The sequence below is a fragment of the Empidonax traillii genome, unplaced genomic scaffold, assembly GCF_003031625.1.
Source record: "Empidonax traillii isolate 1590-97213 ecotype Southwest subspecies unplaced genomic scaffold, ASM303162v1 scaffold443:size705114, whole genome shotgun sequence".
NCBI classification, from domain to species: domain Eukaryota; kingdom Metazoa; phylum Chordata; class Aves; order Passeriformes; family Tyrannidae; genus Empidonax; species Empidonax traillii.
The window spans coordinates 515660-533892 of NW_020955636.1; the positions used below are offsets into that span (position 1 = coordinate 515660).

At 40.6% G+C, this 18233-nt stretch overlaps 1 protein-coding gene across 2 annotated transcripts; it reads right to left on the bottom strand.

Moving 5' to 3' along the window:
• Positions 1-2222: 2222 nt before the first annotated feature.
• On the bottom strand, positions 2223-17594 carry NMS (neuromedin S). Of its 2 annotated transcripts, XM_027894802.1 has the most exons (10): positions 17435-17594; positions 15653-16353; positions 10101-10419; positions 9917-9975; positions 9485-9535; positions 8006-8065; positions 5255-5290; positions 4774-4815; positions 3793-3823; positions 2223-2325 (listed from the first exon to the last, which is right to left on the bottom strand). In XM_027894802.1, the coding sequence occupies exons 3-10, from the start codon at positions 10171-10173 to the stop codon at positions 2309-2311; spliced, it is 369 nt and encodes a 122-aa protein (XP_027750603.1). In that variant the 5' UTR covers positions 10174-10419; positions 15653-16353; positions 17435-17594; the 3' UTR covers positions 2223-2308. The 2 variants fall into 2 exon arrangements, with proteins under 2 accessions (XP_027750603.1, XP_027750604.1); XM_027894803.1 differs by lacking the exon at positions 15653-16353.
• Between the last annotated feature and the right edge of the window lie 639 nt (positions 17595-18233).

Genomic DNA, 18233 nt, shown 5'->3' on the forward strand with positions numbered 1-18233 from the left:
TGCTTCACATCAGCAGTGATGGCCATCTCCAGGAAAACTGGGCTCCATCACACCTAACTGTGACTTGGGAAGACAAACACCATCCGAACATATATTGTGTGTGTGTGTGCGTGTGTGTGCGTGCGTGTGTCCCTTTCTTCTTCCCCCAGCCTCTGTCCCAGAGCACAACTCCATATGGTCCGGGATATCTCTTTGGCAGTTGGGGTCAGCTGTCCCTGCTGTGTCGCCTCCCAACTCCTTGTGCATTCCCAGCCTCATGGCTGGCAGTGTGGGAAACAAGTCTTGAGGTTGTGCAAGCACTGCTAAGCAATAGCTGAGACATCCCTGTGTTATCAACACTGCTTTGGCCACCATAAAAACTGCTATGAAGAAAATGCTATCCCAGCCAAAACCAGTACAAATATTTATACAGAACTATCCAAAAAGGTTATACTTTTCAGCTTTGGCCTCTGAGATGAAACAAGCCAGGAATGCCATTGCTGTGCTTTTGTATCATTATCTCATATTTATTTGTATTACCACAGTGCATCTCCACCACTTGTATTTAGCTTAGTTGTTTCTTCCAGAGGGATACCCTGGCTGGCTCCAAATACATGAGAAGCCAGAGGAGTCAGCATCTCTTCGGAAATCTTTCCAAGGGCTAATAATTTCCAGCAGGAATTTACAACACACTGAACAGCAATAGGGTGCTGTGAGAGCACAAATAGGCCTTAACTGACCAGCCTCTCTGGGAACCCCACCCCACCCTCTGCCCAGATGGAGATACAGGAGCTATAATACAGCCAGGTCTTGACCCTGTTAGAGGCTGAAATACACAGCATAAAATTGTACTCCTGTCACAGAATAACTGAGGCTGGCAGGGACCTCAGGAGGTCTCTAGTCTGGTCCCAAGCAGGAATTCAGACCAGGTTTTGTCTACTCTGATCTTGAAAATCTCCAAGGACTGAAGACTGCACAACCTCTCTGGACAGCTGCTTGGACACTTCGACCTCTCTTGCTTCTACTTACGCCCGTTGCTGCTTGTTCTCCCACCCCACTCTGTGAGCAGTCCAGCTGTCTCCTTGATGACCCTCGTAGGCATTGAAAAGTCTATTAGGTGCCCTGAAGGCATCCCTCCTGTAGGCTGAACCGTACCCCTCCTCAGGGGTGATACAGTCCTCATCACCTTGGAGGCCCTCCATGAGCTCCCTCCAGTTTGTCCATGCCGTTCCTGTACTGTGGGGCCCAAAACTGAACAATCCACCTAGATGTGGCCAAGCAATTGCCAAATAACTCATCACCTCCCTCCACCTACCAGCCAAACAGGTGTTAATACAGCCCGAAATTGGAAACTTGTCCAGTTAAAAACCCCTAAAAAACACCCCACTAAACAACAAAATACAGGTTTCTCAGGGTTTGTTTTTAAAGACAATCCAGTTCACGTGTGGACGCGCCAGTTTAATTGAGAGGGGTATTATGCCATGGTACTATGACTGAGTAGCCAAATAGAAAAAGGAAGGATAACAAAGGGCTTGAGGAAACCAATACTGTGTTCAGGAGTTACAGCCTTGTTTGTATCCCCAGATTCTGGCTTTTACTATGCTCTTTTCTTCCTAAAGAAGTAACTGCTTAGTACTTGAAGTTTTGTGCCCGTAAATGTCTCCACCTACCAAAACACTCCATGCAGTGCAAGCAACTGGCTGCACCACAGGTTTAAATGCATGATTTCAGAGAAAAAGGGCAGATGTTCAGAATATTTCTCAAAAGTGCCTCATTTGTGCTTTACGACAGCCAATAAGGCAAGGCTGAAAAAAAATACATCATCTGATCAAATAATGTCTATGTGTAGCAGCAGTACTTATTCCCCTTTCTTTCAAAGTGCTTTGGATTCATCAGTCATCACACTCAAACCCTTAGTTATTCAAAATAAGAAATAAATCATTAAACGATGATTTTAATACCGTGTTGCTCAGGAAGCATACTCTGAAATTCTGGGGAAATACATTATCTAATCAAAAGGACAAGCTTGCAGTTTATGATGCTATTAAAGAAGATGTTATAAAATGCACTGTTGGTTTTGAAAATTGTTGATATTGAGATGACTCCTTTCCTTTGATTACAGCTGGCACCAGACAGTGCTACACTATAGCCCAAGGAAGTCTAGGACAGGCTTCAGTAAATAAGGGACAACAAGAAGAATTAATGATTGCAAATTTATTACATGGAACAGCAAATTCAGCTGAGTCACATAACAGACAACCAGTGCAATGGGAAGTCTCCTTTCTTTATGTAAATCAAGTCATCAAGCTGGTAAATTAACCCATGAACTTCATATTCCATGGTATTCTGAAACAAATTAAAACAGTGTCATATTTTATGTTGAGATGAATATGACTTTTAGTTTCATTTCCGTACATCTAGTACTCCTCAAAGTTAGAAAATAAATAGCTTCAGATTCTGATACCAGAAGATTCAGATGTCTGAAAGTTCAGTCAAGTGCCCAAATCTGTTATTTGTACTCGAACATGAATCCTCCCTCCTCACACAGTTCTTCTCTTCTCCATGTCCTAACTCTGCTGACCTTCTTTTAGAGTATGGAAGCATGGAGTGCATCTTGCAGCCAGGGTGGCTCAGGGGGCTGAGCTGTGGATAAAATTTACTGCTGTATGTTAGGCTAGGGCATGACTATAGAGTAGTGGCTTCTACACCAACATGTTTCTGAGCTATGAAACATTTCCCATACGCATGTGGACTTAACAACAAGAATAGCTGCACCAGCTCAAACTAGAGATCTGTCTAGTTCCTCATGGTCCTTTCATCTATGAGAAACAACAGATTGCCCAGGACAGTGCCTAAGACTAGAGCAAGCAAGTAACAATGTTGCTCTATAATACTCCCTCAAATCTTTGGTTCCTTTCTTTCCAAAATAGTTTAATCCTGAGTATATACCAAGGGTATTCTTTACTACTGGACTTTTTGCAGGTTTTATCATAAAAAACCCAAACAGACAGACAAACAAACCCCCAAAACAACAACAATAACAACAAAAACCCCAAACCAAAACAAAATAAAAACCAACCAAAGCTCCTTTCAGTCAACAGCTGGAAATAATTCTTAGGTTGCAAACAAAAATGGTGATCTTTCCTTGTGGGATAAAAGATTGGAAGAAAAGAGACTGAAGGAGGGTACAAATGTACCCCATACTATACATGTATACTATATTGTCCATTTCCCAGTAAAGCTCACTTAGACCTTTAGTAGATACTTTCAAAGATGGATATGTAAGTGTTAGGTGATATTATTAGATCTCATTTTCTTCCTCCCTTACATCCCCAGCCCTGCTCTTTATAGAGAATGTTTACCCTCAAAAAGTTCCTAATTATGATGTGAGGACTCCCACCTGCATGTACAGATTCAGTGTTAGGGTATCTCCTGTAGGATTAGGTGACTGAAGGTAGCTTTGAACAAAAAAAGTCTAGCTTCTGTGTTTCAAGCATCACTTACACCCTCTGTCTTTAAACTTTACAGCTTCTGTACCATATCTATCATTTTGCAGAGGATGAAAGTTCCTCCTTACTGAACCTTAAAGAGACAAGAAAACAATCCCTTTGTCAAGAGTGTACACTCTAAGGCCCTGAGCCTCAAAAATCACAATTCTTGCAAGACATCTCCTAGTGACCATATGAAACATCCACGTGTGTATCTAGGTTTGTACAAGGTTTGTAATGCTTCTCAGTAACTCCTTCTGTCATGAGGATCATCATTATTGAAAAAATCAGAACAAATTCTTGTCACTTTTGGATGTCCACTTACCACTGCCTTTGATAGTTCTTCCATTTCGAGGCTGAAAAATACATAGATGATTGTGCAGAAGTATTAGGTACCAGATTTATAAGCACACCAAAATACATCACCATCATGCAGACAGATTACTGTATAAGAAGACTGCAGTAAGATTTCCTTTATCAAATATCAGGGGATCCATGCAGGGTGAGTTGTGCCTTTGAATTTGAGAAATATTCATTCAGCCTCTGTCCAAACAGCTAAAAAGTCTGGCTTTAATAATTCTCATTCAGGGTTTTAGTCCCAATTCCTTGGGGAATTGCACATGCCTAAGAAAGCATATACAAATACCAGCACTGAGAGAACCTAGCTGGACACACTTGAAGTAAGCTAAAATGCAAATGACAGTTAATTGAGATTCTGCTTACCTGATATGACCTACTTGATAATATTTTTAATTTTTTTAAATATGTTGAAGACATTCCTAGAAGTTAGTTTTGTGTTAATCAGAGTATGTCTAAACCAGCTCAGTTGGCATCAGTGTGCCATAGCTCAGCAAGCCACTGGGTGAAGAACATGAGAGAAATTATGATAATTTTGCTTTGGCTTTTCACCCTGTTATGCAGTGGGACATCGCTTACTGGCCAGACCTTTCAGACAGTCAGCTCAGGCACATTTTATCTAAAGTGTTTAGCATCAGTGCACCTTGACGGTCTTGGAGATACAAGCCACATGGATGATTTGGCTCAAGATAAAACATTTGCAGCAGCATATCTTCAAACAAAAAAGTGTGTGTTATCCATTACTACCCAAGATCTCATTATCTTGTTGTCTTTTAGTCAAATCAGAGCTTTTTAAGCTAATACTCCCTAAGCATTCAGGCAAGGGATATTTGACCTCTACTCAAAGCAACTGCAGCAAGAATTTGTGAAGGGAAACAGCTTTCCTATTATATGGACATATAACATTTTCTGTGATTCAGAATCTTTAAAAGATAAGAGATTCAGATACCCTGAAAAGGAAAAAAGGCCGTCCCAGAGTCCCATGACTGTCCTGTAAAATAAAACATAAACAACAGCAAAGTACTTTAAACTCAGTTCAATAGATCTGTTGACAAATGTTGGTATCATTCTATCAGAATATTGATAATTCAGGCCTTTTTCAGCAGCATGCAAACAAGATGTTGATAGTCCCCAATGCCCATTCATCTGGAATGCTGATTAAAAATTAATGCCCAAAGGGCATTGTCAAGAACTATCCATTCCGTTTAGTGTAAATATACTAAATTACCAAAATTAAAGATTCACAGGGTTTAGAAAAGGTATAAAAGAAATCTTTGCTCACAGGATAGGTATACGCAGAGTCAGCACAGATCACTTCCCAACCACTGAAGAAAACCCCAAGCTGACTTGAAAAAAGCAGCAAAAGAAAAAAAAGGAAAGGGACATACGTCCCTGCCCACTGCTACTTGCTTGTCTTCACATTTACATACCTTCTTCGTAAACTTTGCAGAAGCAATCTGTGATTCCTGCAAGCAGACAGGGTAAGTTAATCAACATGCCAGCATTTGTTTGGTTTGGTACAGACCCCTTGTTACTGATGAGGCTGGTGCACTCCACGTGAGAAGAGAGATAACCTTACGCTTATCACAGATATTGGAACAGCAGCAAATGGATCTTTTTAAAGATTGATTTGAAGCCTTGCCTCATTCATTACCATCATTCAATGTGCTTCCCTCGCTGTACAGCTCTGATAGGGGAAGCAGAGCTCACCCTGGAGCAAATGCAGCAGCTGTACTCCTCAGGCTTGAATTGTACTGGTAGCTCTTACCTTGTTAAAATGTGGCTGCTCTTCACCTTTCAGACTGCCCTTGGTTTTAACCCAAGAATGATTGCTGGTTTTAAGTCTTCCTCTAAAACCTTTATTCTTCAGAAAATTGCTCATTTTTCTACTCAGCCTTACATCAAGGAATAGAAACTTTCCCCATGACTTCATGTGAGCAGACTAAGCTCCTCATGTAACACAGCCCTGAACTTGCAGCCTGGTTTGGGAGCCATCCTGCCCATGACAGGGCTGCCAGGCTGCATGCTCATAGCTAGCCAGGAATGGGATGGCTTTGTGTTCCATAGGCACAGTTGTATCAGTGAATGGGTTTAGTTACTTGGAGTAAAACAAGCTGGAGTTGAAAAACAAGCACATATAATGAGCAAGGACATGAAGATGGGGGTGAAAACACTAAAACATGCAGATGGGAAACTGAAGAGAGGAATTTTAAAAGACGAAATATAGAAGCAAAAATGAGGGAATCACTATCCAAAGAATCACAGAATATGCTGAGTTGGAAGGGACCCACAAGGATCACTCAGTTGGGGTATGAGAAGAGGATTCCTTTGGTTCAAACCTCAAGACAATTTATAGAGCAACTGACATCAACTTACAGGGCTATAAAATGTGATGGAAGAAAAAAGTGCCTGCTCAATCAAGGTGCTTTAAGGAACCAAAGGAGGAGACCACATCAGAAAAACAGTGTGAATGCTACCTTTGTTATAATATGATTATTACATACCAAGCAAAGATAGAGACTGAATCAAGTCTGACTGACGCCTGCAGTGTCAACTATCCTAGCTAATTGATAATAGTGAGAGATTACTATGTGGAAGAAACATGGTAAAAACTGAGTTTCTAAACAGTGTGTTGGCTTGACTTTAGGCAAATGCTCAGTGAGGTGATTGTGATGTGGCCAGGTTTAGATAGCTCTTTTTGCTTTCTTTGTAAGTGTCATTAGACATTGATGTTAAATAGTCTTAGGTCTCACAAAATATTTTAAGTTCCCCAGGTGGAGTTCAAGTCCCATTAATGCCCAAATTGCCACTGACTTTGCCTTTTATAATGCTTAGGCCTCATTCCTTCTCTTGAAACACCATCTACGTTTTCTACACGATCTATAACTCTGAGTAATTTTTTTAATCCACAGAAATTTGGTATAATGTTGAAAGCTGAAGTTCAGCTGAAATCAGTAGGATTTCATAGCTGTTTCATTGGGTGCACTACATATAGATTCATGTTTGTAGTATCTTCTCAAGATTCCTTGTGGGCTAAGAAAGTACAACTTCATGTAATAGATTTGATCAGCTGAGTAAAACTTTACATAGTTCTTTTTCCATATTTCATATTTATATTCAATCTTCCATTTTACTTAGACCACACCTAGAAACAATACTGCAGATATATAGCTGATATTAGTCATATTTTTTTGAAAGGATGTTGTACGAGATTCAGCTCCCAATTTTGAGAGCACATAACAGAGGGTGAATTTTTTGAAAGGTAATAACTAAAATAGTAACCAGGAATAGGACTGTTCAAAGTTACCAGATGATTCTGGATGTTCCCTCATTAGCTAAGCTGTGGAAGCATAGGAGTCAATACCAAACTCAAAAACATTTATTAGACTGAAATATTAGAATTTTTTATACAATCAAGTTCAATATGATAGAGTTTTATGGTTACTTTAGGAAAGTATGCTTGGAATTATAATAAGCTAAAGACACTGGCAAGAAGAGATATTGAAACGCATGTCAAAATACTTTCTATTTCTGTCTTGAACAATCTACTCCTGTTTGAAGACAACAGAGAACTCAAACTCCACAAGTAAATTGGCCTTTTTAACATACCCAGGGGCTGAGTGAATTTTATGGGAAAGGTTCTTAATAGAGTGATGACAATAAAAAAGTGATATAAAGCAGAGTTGACACTGAGCTGTACCAGTGAAAGAGCTATACTCAATAACTCCTCAATTTAATCTTTTCAATCTGAGTCAGAAACACAAAAAAACCCTGAAGCTCAAATAGACTATTAAAATTGGTAAAGCAAATCATACACCTCCATGTTCAGCATGATCTAAATTATGCTATTGATCCAATGTTATGCATATGTTTAGCATATTTAACTCTATTAAAAAGTGACAGTCAGGTTTAAATACTGACTGGCTATAAGAAAATGTTTTGGTTGTTGAGCGCTGAACTGGTGAAAAACAACAATTTCATATATAGTTTAATGTAGTTCAGAATTACATACAAACTACTAACAAGAAATAATCTTTTATATACTCTCCTACATCTCTTAAACCATGACAATATTAGATCATACATTTGTCTGGAGAGAAATGCCAAAAGGTTGGTTTTGGAGAGGTTGCTTTTTAAATTTAAGGAGGGGGTGCTTTGAAACAAAAGCAATTACAGCCTACCTCATTTTTATGCATGCTGTTGAATATGGAATAACAGAGATCCAAAACACTGCTGGAAATCTGAAAAAAAAACCAAACAGTGCTTTAATACATTTACTGGAAGGATGTGGTGTACAAGATTTCACAGAATCACAGAATATGCCAAGTTGGAAGGGACCCACAAGGATCATCGAGTCCCACTCCTGGCCCTACTCAGGACACCTCAAGAATCACATCATGTACCTGAGAGCATTGACCAAATGCTTCTTGAACTCTGTCAGGCTTGATGCTGTGACCACTTCCCTGGGGAGCCTGTTCCATAGCCCAGTCATCCTCTGGGTGAAGAACCTTATTCTAATATCCAACCTAAACCTCCCCTGGCACAACTTCAGGCCATTCCCCCAGGCCCTGTCACTGGTCACCACAGAGATCAGTGTCTACCCCCCTTCTTTCCCTCATGGGGAAACTGTAGACTGCAATGAAGTCTCCCCTCAGTCTCCTCTTCTCCAGGCTTGATTCTGATCCCAGCACAATTTAGATTCACTAAAAACATTCAGAGCAGGGAAAGATCTACTAATGCTATTATGAGCTGAAAAACTAGTATTTTGTATTAATACACACAATACTACTGTTGTCAATACAGTCTTGTGCTATAAAGAGATCTAAATCAAACTCTTATATTTAAAATACATTTTTCTATGCTAATTGTTCTAGGAATAGCTTTGGGTTTGAGCATTTTTAATCTATGCTCATTTTCAACTACAAGCATTTCAGCCAATCAATTCTATAATCTTTAACTGAATACTGAAATACACTGTCCCACACTCATTGCCACAGGACAGGGGTTTGCTTATGCATGCAATCCCATTAGATGAGAAATAACTACAGCTCCAAAGGAAGTGAAGTGTAAGACACCTGAACAATAGACTCTGGGAACTGTTTTCCTTAAGTTTTGGTTTACAAAACTGAAAGATTTCAGAAAGAAAAAATCAGCACAAAATGTTTAAAATTTCCAGATACTTCCTGGTCCTCTTCGAAAATGACACTTGGGCTCGATATCAAATGCAGTGGGGCTGAACTTTCAGATACTGATTTGGTTTCGGTTTTGTTTTTTTCACGAAAGAGTTTGCAAGTTCTGGGCCAGAGACGCTAGAGCAGAAACGAGATGTGAAAATTTCGTCTCGCTCCCTTCTCCTCTGAGCACCCCAAAGAAAACCCATCAACCCACCAAGCACCAAGGGGACCAGGCAGGACCTATAACTCCTTCAGCACTGTCTGGCACCTTGTTTCGATGTTAGCTACTACTGGGATGGCAAGAAAAACACTTTTTTTCTTTCTCTAGGTCTGCATTAGCTCCGCAGGAAGGAGAGCACATACACTAGCAAACCCGCCCTGCTCTCCAGAGCCACTGGCTCTCTGGCAGACGTCGGTGCTCTGGGATATAGAGGACAATTACTATGTCTGGAAGAGAGATCAAACACATTACCAGAGTCAATTTACCTGGGGTTCATTGGACATTTCCATCCACTGACTGAAACACAATGCCAGTTGCTTTAAAAAGTAAAGATTAGACATTAGCAGTGTGTCTATCATGCCTTAGGATCTGTGTTTTCACTCGGGGAGTCGGGACTGACTGGTTATTAGTCTGCCCGGCTTTTGGTTACCCAGGTATCCCATTCTGCACCCTGATGCTGCAGATCACACCCCTGCCCATACCTGTCCCACCTACCTCTGCGGGCAGCAAAGGGCGCCAGCCTCCCTCCTCTCCCAGGGATTTCATAAGATATTCCCAGTCCGATGCCGATTTCCTTCCTCATTTCCCTGCCACGGGCGAGTCCCGATTCCCACCTCCCCCGGCCAGCCCATCCCGGGTTGCACCGTCTCTCTACCCGTCCACAGCGCATAGCCGTCAGGCGGCAGCGACAGACGTACCTGGTTTTGGGGCAGCTCCAACACACCGTCCCGGTAGCGCGAGAAAGGCTGCGGGAACCCTGCGGGGACACGGCAGCGTTGGGATGCCGCGGAGCCCAGCCCCGACGGCGCCCCTCAAGGGGAGACAACCCTTTCCGTGTTTCGGGGTTCTGCCGTGTTCTCCGCTCCCGGTGCCGGGACGTACCTGAGCCCCGCGGGAGGGCGCAGAGGCAGCAGGCGGCCAGGAGCAAGGGGAGGGCGGGCGGTGGCGAGGGCATGGCCGGGCGGGGACAGTCGGACGGATGGGCGGACGGGCTGCCTTTATGGAGCCGCGCCGAGCCCCTTAGGGAACCCCGAGCCAATGGGAGCCGGGGCGGTCCCAAGCACCGCTCTCACTGTCGCTCCCGCTGCCGGACACGGCGCTGCCACCCCCTGCCGCCCCCCTGGACCGGCCCGCCCGCGGAAGGTCCAGCATTAGACATCTCGTCCTCCGCCCTCTGGAACTCTCCGTCAGAGCTGCTCTTCTGGAAGAGGTGACACAGAGGAAGGAGGGAGGGAAGAAAAGAAGACGCTATGCGTGGTCAAGTGACGGAGCTGCTGGGATTTTCATTTTAAGTAGCAAATTCAGTTTTGTAGTAGGGCTTGCTGAGTGTTTGAAAAATATTTCTCCTCGTGACAGCTTGGAAAATAAAGTTTTCATTTTAATTAGAAGAGGTGTGAGATTTCATATTGAATAAGTCCTGGCCAATCTTACTATATTTACCTTCACGTGAACTAAGGAAGGCCACCCACCTCTTATTTCATTTCATAGTGGCTATGGTTGTAGACATGACATAGATCTGCTCACAACAGAAAGTGATTCTCTGTTCTTCCTGGTATAATCATTGGGTTTGACTATGGAAAATTTCCTGGTTTCCTCTGTGAGAGTTGTCAGGGTAATGCTTTCTAAACAGGTCACAGTCTCAGAAAGGAGTCCTCCCAGCTTCTTTTTTTCATAGACGTCAGGTGTGCTAAAGCAAATACATAGTCAGTTCTCCAGCTTCCACCATAAGGGGATTGGAACTTGATGATCTTTAAGGTCCCTTTCAAGACCCTAACCATTCTATGATTCTCTGTGCTAGAAATGCTTGGGAGGCAATGACTCCAATGTGGGATATAAAACATAAAAAGCTGCAGAAGGTATTATTGTCATAGCAGCCCACCTCATCTCATAATGTTCCTCAGTGGCTGTACTGCACACTTAAAAGGATGACGGCAGGACTGTTCCTAGTGGAAACATTTCAGAGCAGTCAGAGAGGAGATGCACCTGCTTTCTCACAAAGAAAAGAGGAGCCAGACTTCATGTGACTTCGTCAGCTGCAGAGCTGTGTGTCCTGAGCACATAAAGAGGGGTAGGAGGAGCCGAGTGACCCCAGCATCATTAGTTCACCCTTTGTTCCTTCTCCTGGGAGAGACAGAGGTCTTCATCTCCTCACCGCCCTCTGGGGGCAATAATCTGAGTGAGAAGCTGTCAGGAGAGATCAGATAGTCCTGTAGCAGACACTCAGCTGTCAGCTTTTCACTGTTTTAACTGGAAATGGGAGTTTCAAGACAGGATAGTATTAGAAAAGATTATTCCCTCTGCCTGTATAATTTTTATCCTCAGTGGGAACTAAGTAGATTGCAGTGAGTTTTGTGATGATGGTTTCTCACAGCAAATCCTCCCAGACTTTCAGTAACAAGGATATGCAGGGTTACAAGAAGCCCATACCTCTGTTCTGCAATGACCCTGCTTTCTATCCAAGCCCATGAAATCCTAGAGTGAAAGGAGGATGGCAATTTATTTTGGATGGCAGCAAGAAGCAAATTCATGTTTGGTGTAATTTCATTTAAGCCAGTGTAGTCACAGAAATATGAAAGCAGAGCTGAGTGTGAGCTGAACCCTCAGAGGTAGACAGTAAAATGAGAGAAGATAAAGATACTCTGAAGGATTGCACATTTTCGTATTAACTGTCTTATTTCTGTCTTTTGACGCTTTAACCAAACTAAAAATTATTGTTCACCAACAGTGTTTCTCTTGCCATGCTTATCACAAATTTTACATCCAAATCACTCCTATGCAGCAGAAATGCAGGATCTTAGAGAGTCATTATAAAATCACTATTTGCTACTATTTTTTTAGTTTTAGCACATGAGATACTAATACTTCTAAATTCTAATTATTTCCTACCTTTTCCAAGAGAATACTATTAAATTATTACCAGATTAAGATTGCCAATGATTATTCACTGTAATGGGACAAGTTTCTCTGGTTTCCCTGTCTGGTAAGAAAGGCACAGTCTCTTGCTTTCTTTCTCAGGCAACTCATTACCTGCCTAAATTCTCACTTCTTTCCCACATGGCCAGTTATACAGTAGCCCTTTTCAAAGTATTTAAACATATCTGAGTTTAGGAGTGGGATTTTTTTTGTAATAGCATAGGGAAAGAGGCGTGTGATCATGTTAGGTGGGTAAAATCTACCTCTCCCTAACATAAAATACTGGATGCTACCTGAACCTTTCCTTCTTCCTTCTCATGCACAATAAAAAATCTGCTGCTTTAATTTAACCCTTTCCCAGGGAGTACTCTATGTGTATTCTGTGTCTTCCTTCAGCAAATTTTGCCTATATATTGGTCCAGTGAAGCCTATGAAGGTATCTATTTGCATCATATTAGGCTTATACTTGAGACAAAAATTAACTCAGTCAAGTTCCATTAAAAAAAAATCAGTACAACTTATCACCAAAGTATTTTATCACAGTTTGTGCAGAATGAGAGAAGAATGGGAAAAGTGCTTAAAAATAAAATTTCAAATAGGTGAGGATATCATATTATGAATACATTCAGCTTCCTTAAATCAGAATTTTCTCTGCTGCTGTACATTTCATTTCAAAGGTTTTAGCTAAGGTGCAGCTCTGCCAATGGATATATCAACACCAAGCCACATTAATGAGACGCACTTTTACTACACAAATAAAATTTCTGCTTTAAGGTCCTGGGCTCCTCACATAAGGAGAGAGAAATAGGGTGAGTTTCAGTGCCCACAATCATTCAGAAATAAATTAAAAATTAAGCTTTAGTGGGGGGGTCAATGAGGGTTTTTTATGGTAAGGAGGCTTAGCATATGTTTTAGCAACAGCAATATTATGACACCCATAATTTTAGTATAAAAGATGCTGTGATTAATAAATTAATAAGAAGAAAATTTGGCATCAACGGGCAAAAAGGGTGAAGGGCTCGCTTCCTTTTTGTAAATGATCTCTGCAATGAAATCAGCAGTTATCACAGATAGCAAGAACAGAGCCTGCAAAATGGCATCCCAACTAGCTCCTTCTGCTTGCTCATGCCTCTCCCCCTCTGCAGCTCAGCAGTGCTTGGTACAAAGCCTTCTCCTGCTCTAGGGCTTTCTGTTTGGAAAGATGAGGAAAGCTGAAGAAACCAGAGGGTGTTTATTAGGCAAACCTGCCACAGCTGCCACTACTCATCTTCTATTAAATATGACAGTGCCTGCTTATGCTGAATACAAGGCTGTGTTTAGTCTGTTGTTGAACTTTACAAATATAAAGCCACAGTCTTAAAGTTGAGTAGGCCAACAAGTAGGTATTTGGAGGGGATCAGTAAAAGTATGCCTCATAGGGTAGGAGTTCAAAGACAAGAAGTTAACCAAGAGCATTGAAATAGAGGATGAATGCTAAGTGGGGAAGTTAGGAAATTTGACCAGGAATCTCAATATTTGTATTTTTTGGATAGTTTCTTGGCTAATTTCTTGGAGAAGTGTGATTTTATGTCTGCTACATTGAGACAGAGCAGTGTAAAATCCTCTGAAATGAAGCAATTTGCACCTACCAAGTTGTACTGTGTGGAAATAGTACTGTGGCAATGGGCTGTATTGGGCTACACTGAGCTGAAAGTTCAGTATAATCAGTACATGTCTAGACATTTGAAAAGATCTTCAACCTGGAACTCTGACTTGGCTTAATTTTATTCAGTGTTGCCCCAGCTGGACAAGAAAGCAGTATGCTCTTCTGCTTATGCAACCCATGGGATAACTCAATCAATAACTGCGGTTGAGCTTTCATCAAGGATTTGTACAGAATGATGTCACAACAAAGTATATACTAACTGTTCTGCTGTTGGGTTTGTTTTTCTTTTTCCAAGCAGGGGAAAGCCCACTAGTTAAATGATGTAAAATACAAAAGGACAGAATGTCTAGAGGGAGATGGTAAGTGGGTGGATGGATGGCAGCTTCCTTCTTTTCTGGTGATACAACTTAAAATAAACACAGTGTTGCTGTGGAAACATGCCTAAATGGTGCAATGCTTCCAAATGCAGGGTTGGGGGGTCCCTTTTGCTAAAAAAAGAAATAGTCGTGATTCTGAGACTCTTGTAAGCAGAGTCTGAAGATGAACAGAAGACCTAGTGCCCTGTAACAAGAGCTGATGGCTTAAGAAAAGGAAAGGGTTGGCTCTGAATGGTCAGAAAAGATTGTATGTAATAAGAATTTATGATGTTAGATGGCAAGGGGAGAAATGCTTAATACAGTTGATCTGGAATACCCACAATATTTATAAAGAAAGTGAGAAAGGAGTCCTGTCAGTAGGATCTCTGCTACAAGATGGTATCCTGAACTGCCAAAAACATCTGCTTTTTGTGGTAATATTTAGTTCACATTTGAAAAACACGGCTTGGCTTGCTCATTTTTTTATTTCATTTCATCATTTTGAGCTCAATTGTAGATTTTGCAGTTTAGAGCAACATCACCTGAAAAAACACATCATGATACTTTATTGAATGCTACAGTGATGGATATAGAGCATTAAACATTAAACAATGACTTTGTTTGAAGTATACCTTCAGTATTGCCATTTATCAAATACCAATTGCAATAGCAACAGTGACTTATTCATTTAACTGTGTGCTTTGTAACTGAATATATTTTAGTACTCATCATAGATTGTCTGCGAACACAGATTTGATCTTGTAATCTCATTTAAGTTGAATACATAGCAAGAAGATGTAAAATCATTCTCCCTCTTCTTAAATGAAGCAGCTCCTGGAGATAAGCCATAATGCTTCTCATGGCTGAGCTATCATGGCCAGTGCTGAAATAAGGTTTGATGAATGGCTGATGGTCACGCAGTTCCAAAACATTAACTGCTCTTTTAGTGAGCTGAATAAATGGAGAAGCTGGTTGATAACCATCAGTTGTACTTTGGGGGATGTCAAAGCATGTTGAAATAATCTTACACTCTCAAGCCTTTTCCTTCTGGTAAGGCTGAAAGCTGTTTCAATAAAACTTTCTATTTACCCAGCTTACTTCAGGTGTTTCTGTTTACCCCAAAACTAGTCAGTTTTCTAAGGCAGTGATAATCAAACAGCTCCCCCAACTCTTGCTAATGTACACCACTGGTATCAGATTAGTCAGGAATTGTGTCTTACCATGTTGTTCTCATGTGTTTTTTCAACATTTGAGAGTGGGATCTCAAACAGCGCCAAAGAAAATTATTGGCTTATAGTAGTGTAGCTGCCTCCACCAATACTCTTTTGAGAAGCAATGACAAAAAAACCCCACCTTAAAAACCTGGTTTGCTTCTTTATCTGTGGCCAGAGCAGTTCTGGCACTCTCTGTCTGTGTAATGCCAACCTTTCAACTCCTGTTGAGGCACAGCACAGTGCATGAGTACATGCAGCCTGCCCTAACTGGAGCCTATGTCATAGATGCAACAGCGAGCACCATACCTGCAGCATCACAGCAACTTTGTCACCTGGAAATTGTACCTTGGTGAATGCAGCAGGTGAATTTAAGACTCAGCTGCTTGCTAGTTTCACTCTGCCAGCTATAGAGAGAAATGAAAGTTGGTAAATCCAGCTGTCTGATTCAGGCCATGAGGAAAGGAGAGGGTTAAAAGAGGGTAGCAGGTTACTTTGAAGTACAGTAACTTGTTTTAAACACTAAATGATTAAGTCAATTGTCTTAATTTTTCTACTTTGGAAAACACAATAACTGGGACTTAAACTCTATTGTTATTTCTGATTTTTATTTAAAGAATTTACTTAACTTGATACATTGACATGATAATTTTCTTTTTGGCTGCACTCCTTTTGTGACCTATATAATTACTTTTGAATCATTGAGTTCAATTTTAATTGACATTGATTTGATAATTAAATGTAGTTCTTAGCTGCTGTAGCCCAGTCCTAGCAGCATGTTTGGTTCATTGCTATTAATAAACCCTGCAAAGCTGTTTCTGCGTTTCAAACTATCAGTTCAGAGTTAGTGTCTGAAGAATGCAAGATAAACTAGATGGTTCAGCTAATGACCTACTTACCACAGTCTATATACTTTTTGTCTCCTTCTCAAAGGGCAACAAATGGTGTAATGATATGCAAAGATGTAACAATTTCAAGCTACTTATCATGGGGTAAAATTTGTTTCTACCCTGAAATAAGAACTGAACTTAATCTTCAAATGAACACATCTAATTTGCTGCTTATATATCTAATCTTGCTCCTACTGCAGCCAGCATGACTTTACTACAGATACTAGCCCTAAGGCCCCCCACTCGCTCCACACACCTCAGTAATTTCTATGCACCAGCTCTGTTTGACGTGCACTTTATAGGTCATTCCTTGTTGAAATTGTTTTATATTAAAAAATAATCCAGGAAATACATACTACTTTATATATTTTATTTAGGCCATACTAGCAAATCCTTCATCTGTATGGGGCTGAACATCCTTGTATCCTTTGGCCTGTTTTTTTTTTATTTGTTTGTATGTTTGTTTGTTTGTTTTGTTTTCTTTCTTTCTTTCTTTGTTTTATTATTTTTATTTATTTCTGATGTATATCTCAATGACTATAGAGGCCACAAGGTATTCTGTATGTTCTAATTTGTATTAACCAGAACCACATTTAAATAAGCTCCCTTATGTTCCAGAAGAAGAATCTAGTGGTGACTATCACATCTTAATAAATGTATTACATACCAAAGGTGCCATGTCTGACCAGCTGCAAAGCAAGATACTTGTACACAAGAGATGTCCTTTAGTGATCAGTGACACCTCAGAAATACAGTCATGAAGCAGATTGGTGAATTAATTAATAATGGCACTGCACTTGGAGAAGCATGTCTTCCTGCTGATTTAAATAAGATTTGTTGTTCCTGAGCACTTCCTGATGCTGAACCAGGTGACTTGTCTAAAGGTTAGCCCTTAAGGAAACAAAGCATGACTAAAAGGGCTACCAAGACTAATCCTAGTAATTGGCACGGGATTAAAACCTGAAATAACACCAAAGGGTGAAAAATAAACATAGCATAAGTTGAACAGTATGGGCAAGCCTAGGCTTCTGCTGAATAGGATAAGCTTGGAAGGTCAAGCAAAATGGGAGTTCTTTCAGTGTGATTGGGCTGGATGTGTTCAAATGCAAACTGCAGTATGTATGATTACTTATCTTATCCATGACAGGGGCTCATTTAAACATTTTGGTATGCTTAAATGCTATTTGGAATTAACTCATACCAAGGGCAGTCAAGACAGCCTGCCACTGACAGATAACAACTTCTTAAAATGCTTAAATGTGCTTCCGCAGCTCAGATGTCCAGTACCACCTGGTCCTCCCTGACTGGCCAAGTTGCAAATGTTAATCTCTCGCAAGTGAGACTCTTCCAGGAGAAATGTCAAACCTGGAATAAAGATATACAAGACATATTTTATTAGTACATAAAAATCTTTTTTAATGGCATAAATACTGAACATGTTATTAAGATGAATTTTTTAGGGTTAGGCCTGTGTCCTTAAAGAAAAAATGGATGTATCACTTCCATTGGCTACAGAGGCATATCTCTCAAGAAGTCACTCTAGAATGGCCCAGAGAGGGAAGGGTGACTTTTCAGCAACTCAATTATCCTCTGCATTGCTCTGATGATGTAAAAGTTCTCTAGTGTTAAAAAGAACTCACACTCAAATGTTGATTTTGCTGCTTATTTAAAGCACTAAACCGAACTACACTTTAACATTATTAGTAGCAAGAATTCTGTTGGCCTGAACTAGCAACTGCATAATCCAACAGTATAGTTGCCTATGCAACACATTCTTCAACTTCATCAGACACTTTCAGGCCCAATTACTGAAAACAAAGCTTATTAACTGTGCTTAGTTTGGAAAATTGTTTTCTTTTGTGCTGGATTAATTATTACACATGTCAGTAACAACATACTTGAAAGGTTAAAATTCTTGAGCTGAGCCTGATAATGTGGCAGGAATTAGTTCCACAGCTGGAGACAGCTTATTAATAAATCTGTGCGTAGCTGCAGTTGTA

Excerpts from the sequence above, each read along its gene's own strand:
- NMS (XM_027894803.1), bottom strand. The coding sequence starts at position 10,173 with ATGCCCTCGCCACCGCCCGCCCTCCCCTTGCTCCTGGCCGCCTGCTGC. Across the intron at positions 5,291-8,005 it reads ACAGCATGCATAAAAATGAG|GAATCACAGATTGCTTCTGC; the intron begins GTAGGCTGTAAT and ends GTCTGCTTGCAG. Across the intron at positions 3,824-4,773 it reads GGCCTTTTTTCCTTTTCAGG|CCTCGAAATGGAAGAACTAT; the intron begins GTATCTGAATCT and ends TGTATTTTTCAG.